Source organism: Notolepis coatsorum (assembly GCF_963971535.1).
Source record: "Notolepis coatsorum genome assembly, chromosome: 1".
Taxonomy (NCBI): Eukaryota; Metazoa; Chordata; class Actinopteri; order Aulopiformes; family Paralepididae; genus Notolepis; species Notolepis coatsorum.
In genome coordinates, this window is record NC_140165.1 from 152052926 (window position 1) to 152067632 (window position 14707).

Consider the following 14707-nt stretch of genomic DNA (forward strand, 5'->3'; position numbering starts at 1 on the left):
GCTCCCCACACACCCTCACTCCCTCAGTACCTCCGACAGCCCTCCCACACCCAGTGACTGTCAGTTCAATAGTATTATTGGGCTTCCCTTTAAGCAGTACCCTTCCTTGACCACCTGTATAGACCCTTCAAATGCTATTCTGTAAATGGGGTGTAAGGATTAAATAATTATGCAGTCACAATATTTACCCAGAGGTTAGAATAGCAAATGGAACTTAAAGATACAGACACACACAATGATCTCAATTAGGTCTACTTTATATAGAAGCCTGGGCAGGTTATTACAATGTTAATCCTGAACATATGGCACCGGGTGCTCTTGTTATCAATGTAGGGGAAGCTCTTCCCACCATAGGCACCTAGTGCTCAATACATTAAAACACCCCGCTTGTACTGGGGGAACCCAGGCATAAAATGTAGACACATTGGGAATTCAAGAATCAAACAATCAAATAAACAAATAACCAAATAAACCAAGTAAATGTGGGTCCACGTTACCAAAGAAAACCTAACCTAAGCCGGCTTAAATTGTTTGGGGTACCCCTTAGACACTGGTTGTTAGCGTTCACTTCAATGGACGTTGCTGTTGATACACGTGGTACTGTTAGTACTTAGCCAAGATGGCGGACCCACTCTTGTCACCGCTCGTCCGGGTGACAAGATGGCGTCGGCGATCCCGCGAGCACAGCCAGCAGGCTGGGCGGACAGCAGGCAGTGGTTAGCTGGAGGAGCGTGCTGTATGGCGTCCTCTGCTGGTGGGAAGAGGCGTCCTCAGTACCGTCTGGGAAACGTCCACCGCTGCTGTTGCTGGCTTGCTTCTGTGCTAATACTTTGGCTACCCTAAACACAGCTAAGCTTTGGGTCTCGACGCACCCTCCTGCTATATCGGTTACACTGCTAACGCAACGTGGCTGGCTATACCACCGGTCTCTTCAGCGCCTCGCGCCCGGTAGTCTACTCAAGTCAGACGGAGCCGTTAGCAGCATACTACTATACCGCACACAGTAACTACTATAACCCGATAACGTTAGACTCGTTAGTCCTTGGGTTCGGTTTCTCTTACTCACACACTATCGCTGATACTTCTAGGATAACCCGTCACTAGCAAGTATGTCTCATCACCCGCCGCTCGCTCCGACGGGGCTCTCCAACTTCACTTCTTCAACGGGGCTATTCCAAAGCACACGCCCGTTGTGGCTGCGACCGTTCACGGCCAAGTCCAATGCCGAAGAGAGCTTCCTGCTCCCCTCGCCTCCAGGTAACTCCCTCTTCCTCGTTGCTTGCTTCTCTCCACTGCTCCACCTGCCACCACTGCCACTCCGCCCCCTGCTGGCAACCTCCACTGGTCCCACTCAAGGACCGCTCCAGAAAGGGAAAAAGGGCTCAATGTTATTGCTAGTAATCCATACTTCATCTGGAGAAGAGTAGCACCTCACCTCGTCGTTAGACTGGGCGAGCTATCCAAAGGAACACTGTTAGGCTATCCAAAGGAACACTGTAAATCACACGTTATACACACACAGGGAAAGTAAGTTAGTTAGCACTACTGAATACTTTGTAGAATATTCAGGCTGCTACAGTTAGATAATGTACACAATAAACGTATTTACGGTGCTTTTAGACGTCGCTCTTTTATTTTGAAATCCCCCGACCCTTTTCTGCTTGTTATCAATGGGTTGGTTGAGAATGGAAATTGCATCCATCTAGGGAACCTAGCTACATCCGTGGTACAATGTTGCATAGGCTGCACATCGATGTTGCAGAAGCATAAAGGCAGTGTCTGCAACACCGTTGCTTTGTCGATGTTGTGTTGCAGTTGCTTTGAAGTTGCTGTAGCATGTAGAGGCCTTAGAATCTATAATAGTATATTACATACACCTAAGTAGTAAAGTGTAAAAACGACAGCCAGCTTCAACTCACGTTGCTATTACTTTGTGGACTTTTTGTAAGTAATTGTGCTCCATAGGAATGACTTAGGAATGTTCAAAACCTAGAGAGTAGCAGCTGGAATTTTTGTTTTTGCAACACAATGAGTAAATCACAACAGCTGCCTCAATTTTGCACATAGATCTAAAAATAATACATAAAACAATGCTACGCCTGTCCACTCACTCGTACAAAAATGTATGGAATTGTACATTTTGAGTCTTACACTTTCACCAGGAGACACACACACGAAAGGTGTCAATGAACTCGGTAGACTTCTACATTCATTGGTCTAGAAGACTAGGACCTAGGTTTACCACTCACCCTTCATATGAACCGTTTGTCACAGAGATAAAACTGGGAACGAGGTTAAAGGGGAACTATCTTATAAATGGCCTTTTTGAGTGTTTAGCATTGTTTCCTAGCTATGTGAACTTATATTAATATGATCTATGTCTCAAAATTCTCATATTGGCGCATTCTTCCAATTCTCCTCTCACAATATTCACCCTCACTGAACTGAGTCATTTGAAAATGTGCGCGATTTGTGATGTCAGAGAGACACCGCTGCATGATAATGGAGAGATACAAGATGAGCTGCACACAGTTCTGTACCCACTCCACACAGTCAGCTCAAAACGGCTCGAGATCTTGAGGTAGAAAAATGCTGTTTTTGAGGACTTGATTAGAAATACAAAACAATGAATAAAAAAAATATATATATTACAGAGGTGTTCCATAGACTCACAGGAATTGTGTAAAAGTGCCCAAATAGTGAAAGAAATAGTAAAATAGTTCCCCTTTAAGGTTATAGAACCTTATGGGAGGCGTCAGACTACTACCACACCTCTTACACAGGGGGTTAACCCTATCATGACTCCACTACAGCCGGTTAACCCTTTAACTACCACAAGGGTTACCTAGCTAACAGGATGAAAATAATCTTACTTTTTTGTGCTGTAAAGTATAAATTATGTGATTAATTAAGATCTGAATCTGAACTGTTATCCATATCCCCTCACTGTGGACTACAAGTGTGCCTTATCAACTGGTGGATGGCAGTCTATACTAGTTGTGCCTAGTCCGTCTCAATAGAAGAAACCACACAGGACAGGGATTTGTTGGGATTCGGTGATTGAATTGTCTGGGTAGAGATTTTCTTGTGTGGAAACCATAATGACAAATGTTATGGCATACACTACTGTAGGTCCCTTAATTCATCCTGCCTTATCAAACATAATTGATGATGTAGCATGACATGACAAATTAAATTTTGTTGGTACATTTCCAGTAGGCTATATCTGTTCCTTTGCCTGCTCGAGGGCAAGAGTATAGCACATATTGTCACCATATGTATTAGTATGCAAAACCATACATGCCTTTGATTAAAATCTTTTAATTACCAAAATAAAAAGTTCCAACATTCCCAAATACAAAGACCAGACCTTGCACTGCCTTTCAAGGGAAAGTGCAACCTGCTCAGCTACTGTAGTTATGTTTGTATGGGACATCTTTTCTGTAATAGCAGCAATGTTGACTTGTTGTGAGTACAGTACAGTGCTTGATGTTTTTAATGAGCAGGACATGGGAGGAGGAATTGGAGGAAACTGGATTATGTATGTCAGGATCAAGGAAGGGGAACAACATGTCAAACCTAGTGCCATAGAGGCATATTGTCATGCTCCGTTTCTCCAAGATGGACAAACGCTTCAAGCAAACCAATGCAGTTAGAACACATTTCAAACCACTTAAAAACAGTAAAAGATAATTCTTTAGTAATCAACTAACTCAATCCAAGGAGGGACATTTCAAAGAATCTGATATTACACATTTAAAATCAAATGAAAAAAATAGATATATACATCTTAGTGATATGAATCAATATATGCAACTGTACAGCAAGTCATTCTATATCTATATCATTTCTATACCACAGGTGTAAGTAAACTTGTAGTTATATCTTTGAATGGTTAGTTCAATATTTAAAAACTACATTAAATCAATAAACTAAAACATTAAGACACTTCATTCCACTTCCAACAATAACCCCCCCCAAAAACATACTTAAAATATCACATCAACAATTAAGTTGGAAAACCGGGAACATAGCTGAATGAATATTAGCACCGGTCCATTGGTCTCAACACTGAGTGCTAAGAGAAGACACAACAGAAGAGAGAAGATATTGCTGTTATGAAAAGACTTTCTGAGATAACTTCTCGGTAATCTCTGTAATACAATACCTGATCAGTATGGACAGAAACTCACAAAAGAACTGGGAGACAGTGCCGTCTCTCAAACACTTGTTTACACTTTTCAGTATAGATTGTGAGCAGTGGTGCAGTGTGTAAAATGTAAAAGTGCTTTCTGATACAACATGCACACACACAAACAGAGAGGGGAGGGGGAGATGAGGGAGACTTCCCATTTCTTATATGGCACCTTCTTGCCCCATCTCGAGCCCCACCCTCTTTTCTTGATCCTATAATCACAACTGTTGCTTCCCTCGGACACATATTGTTTGGGTAAGCAACAGTTGTGATTGGAGGATCAAGAAAAGAGGGGTCAATTAACTCACCCTCAACTCCCCCGCTGTGAAGCTCAGTATGTGTTCCTTAATTTTTACTAAGATATGTCATTGATTGCAGCAAGATAACTACTCTGCAGAGTGGTACACGCAGCAGAATGATAGCTACAGTTTATAGGAAGATCTGAGGGTGATGATGAAGTAATGTTAGACAAGATTTGCACGTGGTTGAATACCACACATTCTTTTTGTTGAACCTTTTGTTTTCTAAGAAGACAGACATTTAGGAATGAACATGACGTTACAGTTGTGTTTAGTAATGGAATGACTCATAAGAGGATAGTCCTACATTCTTTCCTCTCTTTTCTTTCTCTCCATTGGTCAAACTGGTAACTTGAATTCATAACAAAATGAACATTTCCTATACATATCATTAAATGTGCAAATAATGTGAGGATTTTGGGGGGGATACAAACATGATACATCCAGAAATAAAAAGTATTTTGGGAAGAGGGGGGTTCAAAGATTCTGAACGTTTTAATTGTCACTCTAAGATACAGTCCCGAGTCTTGTCGATGGCAGCCCTGTACAGTCGGTGGGGTCGTCTCCGCTTGTGATGCATTAGGACTTGAAGACGTGCACGGCTCTCACAACATACTGCCTGCAGATCGGACACTCGCTCATCCTCTTGCCACACTTGGTGCAGGTGACCATGTGACCGCACTCCAGGAGGACACAGTCGATCACAGCATCCATGCAGATCCTGCAGAGGTTGTCGTCGAGGTTCGTCAGTTGACCCTTCTCACCGTCTGCAAAGAGGAAAAGAGGAGTTGCTGGATGGCAAAGCTCAAAAAGATTATGTAATGCACGGGGGTGAGGTACCCATCTAAAACTCTGCAATCACGGATGGAGTTAGCCTTATGCACTGCAAATATGAATAAATGTTTTGACCTTGGAGAAACATATTCCAACAATATTTAGGGTTCTTCTGATAGTCTATGCGTGACAGAAGTGGAACTGACATATACATATAAATAAAGGTTCTTCTCATCCTCTTTTTTCTGTTTGCCAAACCCAGTAGTGACATGTACTGAACAACAGCGCATTTGATGCTGCAGGACACTTATTCTTAAGAATAGAAATTCCAAGGCACACTACATTTTGCTTGTAAATGTCAAAAATCATTTACACAAGAGGATATAGCAACATTTTAGCAGCTGCTGGAAAAGGAGCTAATTTCACTGACAAGTGTTACTATGGGCCGATTTCATATCAATAAATGCAAATGTGATGTTTCATTACATTTGAGCAAGGCCCTGAAGACATTGAGATGCTGCCAGTGTGCCTCAGCACAACATTAGTCAAGAACCACTGCTGTACATAACAGCACCATCCATCATGTGTGATCAGCAAACAAATCACTCACGATAACAGCAGAAACAACTAATCAAAATGTACAATAAAGATGAATGGATGGAATGTGACAACACTGGAGGACTGGACCACGGTATGAGTATGGAGGCTGTGACAGGTGGACAGCAGTGATATGACACTTGGAACAATGGAGAGGTGAGTCACAAGTCAAATGGTATGTGCGGACCAAGTCAACAGTGGCCAGGGACTCTTACTGCAGACCTTACCTCCGATGGCAGCGTTGCGGACAGGAGGGGGAACAGCCACCACTTCAGTGTGGGAGGAGGAGGAGTAAAGCAAGAGACATTCAAATCAGAATTATGGGGAGATTATGCATTCGGTTGTGTGTGTCCATCTGTGTATCCGCAGCTAATCTCACAAACTACAGGGCTGATTTGGATGAAATATCGTGCCGACACCCCACAGGCTCATTTACTAACGTTAGCATTACAATTTTGCCCCGGTGGAACAGACAATGACAACATAAGTTACAGTTGAGCTCCTCGGCCCACAGTGCCAACTTAACCATGCAACACGGCCGTTTCATTCATGCTATAATGCTGTCATAACCACTTAAGATGTAACGTTAGGTTAGTCAAACTGTTTTCTTTGGATTTGTTACGGAACATGAGACTAGGGCTTTCACACTAGCCAATCGGGGTAGAATCGTGATCTCACCAAAATAGGGTGTGATGAGAACGCTCCCCCCCGTCACCGGGGACACTGATCGCTCCAAACCTGGACCGCTGGAATAGGTGGTCTCGGGTGCGAACCAGCGTCCCCGACGACGGAGCGGGGCGTGGTGTGCAAGCTTACTGCAATGCTTTCATGCTTGCTTGAATTTTGGGCAGATAAAAACATACAGCAACAACTGGACAATTTGGCGAGTTCAGACCTCAACCAAACAAGCATGTTGAGCCTCACGGCTCAGTGGATGAAAACTTCGAGATGAAGCCCAAGACTTCCCTGGCTCGCATTAGGCCTGGCAAATGTTTTGCCATTGCTATGTCTATACCAGGGGCGGATTTAGGATTGCAGGAGATCCGGGGCTTAGCCCAGATAGGTGCCCGCGTGAGCGGGCACGGATTTTTTTTACTTCGACACCACAACCTTTAACTTATACCACCACCTTAAAGCGGACAAAAGGCACTAGAGAACACTTAAATTCACACCCTTTAATTAATGAAGCTATTGCACTCCATTTGAATCGATGTGGCTTGGTGTCTGTCATTTTGGAAATGACACCAGACCACCCTGAAACTACACTCATATTCACGACGGTATAAAACGGAAATGTATGGATGGAAAAATGATCTGTTTTTTGCATCTTGACCGGAAGAAACTCAATGACAATCGACTATATTATTAGATCCATAGCTATAATATAGCTTTAGGCCTGCAAACACAGCCACGTATCCCCATGTTAAAAGGTGCTGGCCTTTCAACAGTAACAGTAAACAGCGCCATCTGGCGCTGAAAGTGTTAATATGAGTCTTTGTTTACGGTTTGATTATCACTGATACAAAGTAAAATAGTGCAGTGCAATAAAATAGTTAGTAAAATAGAATAAAATAATGCAATAATGCATTGCAATAAAATAGTTATCGTATTTTTTCGGGAGGCCGGTAAGGAGTGCATTACAGTAGTCGAGTCGGCTTGAGATAAAGGCATGGATCTGGTTTTCAGCTTCCTTTTAATTTATAAATGGCCGTACTTTAGCTATGTTTCTAAGGTGGAAGAATTATGTTTTTGTCAACTTGTTGATTGTGATTTAAAGCTTAGGTCTGAGTCTACCATAACACCAAGACTTAACTCACTCAAATACAGTTAGCAGCTGGATAGACTACAGATGGAAATTAGCTTCTGCTAAATCTGGTGCAAACATATTTTCATGTAACAATGATTAACTGTCAAAAAAAAAAAAAAAAAAAAAAAGTTTTTGGAAAATAGATTCAGGGCTTTTCAGAAAACATTCTGGGCTTGAGCCCAAGTAGCCACCCCCTAGCCCCACCCCTGGTCTATACATTGGTTTCTTGTTCGAATCCATTTATTTCTATAGACCAGTGGTGCCCAACCAGTCGGCCGTGATCGACCGGTAGATCGCAGGCAGATTTTCAAGTAGACCGCGAGATTTTTTGTATGTTGTCACGTCGCGGCTGAGATGAGACTTGCTTTAGCGCAGAGCTTTCCTTTCATTTCATTATAGACAGACCAGCGCCGGTCTACTTGCAAGTCATCGCATAGGAATCTGCTGCAGGATGTCGAAGGATTCACCCCGTGAACCAGAGCAGCTCCGTAAGCTGTTTATCGGAGGATTGAGCTTTGAGACCACGGACGAAAGCTTGCGAGCTCACTTCGAACAATGGGGTTCTCTAACAGATTGTGTGGTAATGAGGGATCCAACCAACAAAAGATCCAGGGGTTTTGGTTTTGTCACCTACTCCTCAGTGGAAGAAGTTGATGCAGCAATGGAAGCACGCCCCCATAAGGTTGATGGAAGACTGGTAGAACCCAAGAGGGCAGTATCTAGAGAGGACTCAAGCCGACCAGGTGCCCATGTAACTGTAAAAAAAATATTTGTTGGTGGCATCAAGGAAGACACAGAAGAGACACACGTACGAGACTACTTTGGTCAGTTTGGCAAAATCGAGGTTGTTGACATTATGACTGACCGTGCCAGTGGCAAGAAGAGGGGCTTCGCCTTTGTGACCTTTGATGATCATGACTCGGTGGACAGGATTGTCATTCAGAAATACCACACCGTCAATGGTCACAATTGTGAAGTAAGGAAGGCCTTGTCGAGGCTGGAAATGCAGACCACAGGAATTGTTCGCGGAGGTGGATCTAGTAACTTTGGCAGAGGTGGTGGATTTGGAGGTGAGCACGGGCGGTGAATCATGGACAAACAGGGACTTCCTTTCAGAGTCAATCAGGAGATCGAGAGACGAGACAACAGCGAGAAGTCCTGTGTTCATTGATTAGGAGTATGAGATATAAATGGAGGATTCATATATAAGATATATGTATAGAAGGATATATATATATATATAGAAGGTAGATAAGAGGGAGAACAGTAAAACAACAGGATATAATTATTGGGAGCAGACAGGGGGGCTCTAATTGTTATGAGTCGTTGGATGTTGTTGGTTTTGGTGGTCTGTTTCGGTTCCCTTTGTGCACGAAGGGGGGCGCAAACAGACATCAGGCAGCAAGATCACTGGGTTGACCGTGGGCCGTCTTCATTTCTTGTGCACAAGAGATGAGGTTGGTTTGCTTCAACCACAGTCTATTTTTGGCATAATTAATAAAAAAAAACAAATAATGATTTATGATTCTGAAGGGGTGATAAGAATCAAGGGGGGATTGAGAGAAAATGGTGGTTTTTTCAATGTATATTTGGTTTATAAACTGCTTTAAGAGGGTAATATCATTATCATCACGGGATGATATTGACGGTGGAGAAGAAGCGGTTTCACAGGCACAGGCCGCGAGGAGGGTGTTTGTTTTGAATTCCGAGCTGAAGACACAACACTGATAGCGAGTGTCTCCCAGAGCGAGGGAGAGCGGTTCATCTTAATGAAACAGTAGAAACTGCATTTTAATGTGTGAAAGGTTAGCAGTTGTCATGACAGCACGTCGCATGACAACCATAAGGCGGGGCCGTCGTTGCTACGATGAATATCTATAAGTCGAACGGTGTTTCCGGGTGTAGGGCAGACTAAAATCTGACTGAGACTAAGAGGGGAGAAACCAGAAGAGACTCTCTCTCCTCTCATCACGAAGGGGGGGGAGGAAGAATGATACATCATCATTAGCTTCGGCTAACGCAAGGAGGGTTTTAGGCTAAAGACCAGGTCTGACCAGTGGATTGAATAGAAAAAGGACAATAGACTGAACACACCGAAAGATCATTAGAATAGACTCTTCAAGGACAATACAATCTGTTAACATCTGAGCTGAGGTTTCTGTGTCGAAAGTGTCGAATTCTTACGGAGGTGGAGAATTATTATGGTTTGCGGATTGTACTAACGGGGAGAGATAAGGATCTTATCAGCCAGTGTCGGAGACGTCAGGACCATTAAAACGACACAACGCAGAGGAATTGGATGGAGAGCCAAACAGACGAAGACGTGATACTGGCCAGATTGATCAGGATCTAACAGTGTTGGTTGCCGATGACAGCCGGATTTGCAAGAGATAAGAACAACGGATAAAGACTTTTTCAATAATGGGGCGACAGTGGACAACAGTCATCGTGTGTGGGAGAATCATGATCGAAGCAAGGCCGACCAGCCCTGGGAGAGAGCACCGAGTCGAGCGGTCATGAGGCGAACCAGCGCTGGAGGAGAAACAGCGATTAGGAGAAAGATGCGAGTTCACTGTGCACACACGGTTGTTTTGATCTTTTAAGCCAAATAAAAACGAACAGATAGTGCATCCGTAAATAAGTAGCGACAGAAGCCACTGTATAGGAGATGGGAAGGGAGGCAAAGGGGAGATGTTCATTCAATTAAAGGGGCAACATCGTATTTAGTTTGATTACTGTTCAAAACACAGAAAGCGGGACTGTGACGTGAAGGGAGCAGTGAACAAACGTTACGGGTGTGGTCGGTAGCGAGAGAATGTTTGAGGCATTAAAGGGACAGTGGGAAAAAAAGGAAAAAAGGCACAGAGACAAGATGGCCGCAAAGGGCCACGAGGAGGAAGGGGAGAGATAAGGATTATATCAGCCAGTGTCGGGGACGTCAGGACCATTAAAATGACACAACGCAGAGGAATTGGATGGAGAGCCAAACAGACGAAGACGTGATACTGGCCAGATTGATCAGGATCTAACAAGCACGGACCTTCAATGACATGCAATTGTAATTTCATTAGACACAGACCAGCGCGGACCTTCAATGACATGCAATATAATTGACGCGAGCAATGGGCTAACGTTAGCTGCTAACTAAGTTATCTCATAACTAAGCTAAGCTAACTAGCGTTAGCCGCTAACCCTGGAAAACGCTCAAAGCGGACTCCACGACACCAGTTCCATTCGTGAGAAAAGGGGGTGGGTTATATTGACAAGGCTTAACAGAGGTTCAAAGATAACTTCATATTTATTGGTTATTAGTTTCTTTATATCGGGCATCCAGTTTCCATCACGTGTGTTCAACTGTTCCATGTGTTGACGTTCAGCTTACACGCTCAAAACGCAAACCTAAAATAAAACCCGGAGCAAACCAAGACTGCAGTGTGTACACAAACCAGAGGGGGGAGAGGGAGAGTTCGCATTCAAGGACGGAGCGAGGACGGAGCGGAGCACCTGTTCCTAATGAGAAAGCCCCCTAATTCATGAATGGTAAATGGTGCATTTATATAGCACTTTTATCCAAAGAGCTTTACAATTTGTTCCTCACATTTTACCCATTCACTCACACATTCACACACCGATGGCGGAGGTAACCATGCAAGGTGCCAACCTGCTCATCGGGAGCAATTAGGGGTTAAGTGTCTTGCTCAAAGACACTTCGACACGCTGCCCGGGAGGAGCGGGAATCGAACCGGGATCCTCCGAATTACCAGACGACTGCTCTACCTCCCAAGCCACTGTCGCACTGACACAACTGACTAGACAATTAGCTACAATTGATCTATTTCACTATAACGTTATTAGGGATGCACCGATCCGATATTGGTATCTGTATCGGCCGCCGATATCAGTAAAATAGCTGGATCGGGTATCGGTAAAAAAATAAATATATATCGGATTCTTTAAAAAAAAAAAAAATGTATAAGAAATAAAATAAGAAATAAGAATTCAGTACATTTATATCTATGTGTTAATTTGTTACATTTAGTTTCACTAAGTTAGGAAAGTAATGTTTTAAGTCAAGCCTGGTGTTGCCTTGCACAAAAGAATGATCCCAGTCTCTTCCACACAGTGACAGTGAGGCATACAGTTTATTATTTCTTTTATCTACTTTTTCTCCCATCCCAATTTAGTCGTTATGCCAATTCCCTTCCTGGTCATTGCGCGCACATTTGAACCGATACCGGTACCTGTGAATCGATACCGGTACCCAACGGTACCTTTTTTCGGTACTTTATAGTCTCAAGAAATTTTATTTACCTACCTCAGTCGTAAAAAAAGAAAAATCCAAACTTCAAATAACTACAATTTCGACAGTTTTCGGCTCGTCATTGCTCCGACTGCTTTGTTGTTTAATCAAGTAAAATCCTAGGTAAGCATATATTGTGCGTGTGAACGTTGACATGAAAAGAAAAAAGTAAAAAAAATTAACATACATAGCCCCTTTCATGACTGTGATGCAAGCCCTGCTTGAATACAGGGGCAGGGCTTGCATCACAGTCACGAAAGGGGCTAGTTTATACAGAGCTGGTGGTATGACTTGGTGGCTGAAATACAGACGAGAGGGAACTAGTTAGCGGGGCTCTATTACTCTCTATGCTCTATGTGCTTAAACCCAGTGTTCTCGACAACGGAGTATGGTCGCAGATCTGCTGCTATAAAAACACCTATGGCATTTGTTATTGCTTTGGCCCGGTCTGAATTAATAGCGAGATGCTGCTTGAATGCCACGGGGAGCTGGGTTTGCTTCTTCTGTGTACCAGTGATATTCACATTCGGGTGATGCCGTTTCAAATGCGTGATAAAGTTCGCAATAAAGTTGAACAATGCCGGTACGTAGCCCCTTTCGTGACTGTGATGCAAGGCTTGCTCACGAAAGGGGCTAGCCGGCACGTAGCTTTAGTGCGATCCACCTGACTTTGTCCATTATTGTGGTTAACTGGGAATCCGAAATGATCCCAAAAGGGAGACTTGAATGTTGTGGGAGCATCTTCTAGCTCTGGCTTGTCAGTTAGTATTGCACTCGCCATACTAAGGCTGCTATGCTGAATTACAGCTCTCGTTCAGCGTGGCTGCGTGAGATGAACAAACAACATCCAGTTAGTTAGTTGTGCACGTTATATTAGGGCCGGGGGGATTTAAGTTCCGCAAAAAAAGGTTCCATACCGTTGCAATCGCGGTGCACAGCGCATACTGTACCGGAGGACCACATTGAGGCGGTACAGTACGTATTCGCGTACCGTTACACCCCTAGTATCGGGACTGAAAAAGTCGGATCGGTGTATACTGTATCCCTAAACGTTATGTAGTTAAACAGATTAACAAGTGCAGCAGATCAGTGAGCCTAAGTTAGTGACAAAGTTGTCAGTCTGTAAATCATAGCAGTACCTGTGGTATGAACTTGTGTTGTTCCCGTGTAGTAAGCAGATAGATTACGGTTAGGGCTGGACTATAAGTGTTTCATGATTGGACTATAAGTGTTTCATGATTGGACTATAAATCTTTCATGATTGTTTGTGTTGATTGAATATTGGTTGAATTCGTGATTAACTCATTCTGCGCCAATAACGAGTATACTCGTGTTTTGCCGCCAACGCTTGAGCGCCAAAAACTAGTATACTCGTTTTTAGATCCTTTGATCTTTTTCCTTTGATCCCTGTTCTAAACCAGGGCTCCAGAGTGCGACTGTTTTGGTCACACTGTGCACCCAAAAATCAGTGCAGTGCGACTGAATGTTTTCCCTTGTCACACCGGTGCACCTCACATTCCAGCAGGTCTGCGTGTATGTGCATTCTTCAAAAACCCGCTCCACTCTGCCTCTGATTGGCTCTGATCATCACCCTAACATTCTTATTCGCTGAATGACAGGCTAAACAAAATAGCCATGTGAGAAACAACTTTCCGAATTGAAACAATAAAAAAGCACAGCGTCTCATACTGGTTTCATAATACGTTTCCGAATGGACGTTTGGATTAAACAAAGTGTATGCAGTGATGCTGATGCTTTCCCAGAGGAACACAAGCTGCTTAACGTTACACAGGTATGTTATGCACGTTAATTAAGCTATGTAGCGTTAGAGCGCAGCCCTTTAGCTTTAGCTTGCCAACGTTAAGATAGCAGGAGCCATCGGCCAACAAAGTTGTTTCAACAAATGTATTCACAAAATGGATTATCATTCAAACGTTATTGAAGCCTCCCGTGACCAGTAAGTAGGTACTACTACTCAACCGCAGCAATGTGCGCTATATGCCTAAACCGTACTGAACTACCGTACTGAACTAGAAAAAAAACTGCGAGTAAGTCAAGTACGCTGGAGTGTGGTGCGGACGGAAGTAGGGGTGGGAATCACCAGTTTCATCACGATACGATACGATATAGATTCTTTGGACAACGATACGATATTTTCCGATATCACAAAGTCTGCCACGATACGATACGATTCGATTCAGGTGCCTGCGATCGATATGAGACAATATTATATGCCCATTTAACACAATCAGTAACATTTAAATCAACAAAAAGAAAAGGCAAAGGAAGTATAATTTGACATTTTTATTTTTGATCTCTTCTAGACATTTCAATGAAAAACAATCTATTGTTTTTAATACAAATATACCTCCTGTTCACTGTTTTTGGTTCGTTTTTCTTTTTTCCCCCCGATATTAATATCCTATCACAGCGCTGGAAAAGGCATATTGGGAGTCAGAAGGTGCAGTACCGGCCAGATCCTGTTAGTGGGGCTATCTCGAGAATGCAGTAACCCCCCCTCCTTCCAGTTTTTTTATGATAATCAAATAAAGAGCTATTTTCCAAAACGCATTTTTATTTTACTTTTGTAACTTATTTTCAGAAATGACTGATATTTTGAAACTATTTAACACATTCTGCGCCAGAAACGAGTTAACTCATTTTTGGGATCGTTATTTCATTTATTCGCTATATCTATTCATAATTCATAGCTGCAGCCTCTGGTATCCTCTTCA

The 14707-nt window shown here is 43.0% G+C and overlaps 2 protein-coding genes across 5 annotated transcripts in view; one reads left to right on the forward strand and one right to left on the reverse strand.

Moving 5' to 3' along the window:
• Positions 1-3678: 3678 nt before the first annotated feature.
• rnf34a (ring finger protein 34a) overlaps positions 3679-14707 on the reverse strand; it is a 29862-nt gene continuing 18833 nt past the window's right edge. For 3 of the 4 annotated variants that reach the window (XM_084315568.1, XM_084315569.1, XM_084315571.1), the window contains exons 8-9: positions 6093-6134; positions 3679-5261 (exon numbers count right to left, since the gene is read on the reverse strand). In XM_084315568.1, coding sequence (XP_084171694.1) covers positions 5074-5261; positions 6093-6134 — 230 coding nt within the window. In that variant the 3' untranslated portion in view covers positions 3679-5073. The remainder of the gene's footprint in view (positions 5262-6092; positions 6135-14707) is intronic. The other variant, XM_084315570.1, reaches the window with a different exon arrangement.
• On the forward strand, positions 8089-8759 carry LOC311239404 (heterogeneous nuclear ribonucleoprotein A1-like; the record flags this gene model as incomplete). Its single annotated transcript, XM_084327708.1, has 1 exon — positions 8089-8759. The coding sequence occupies exon 1, from the start codon at positions 8124-8126 to the stop codon at positions 8757-8759; it is 636 nt and encodes a 211-aa protein (XP_084183834.1). The 5' UTR covers positions 8089-8123.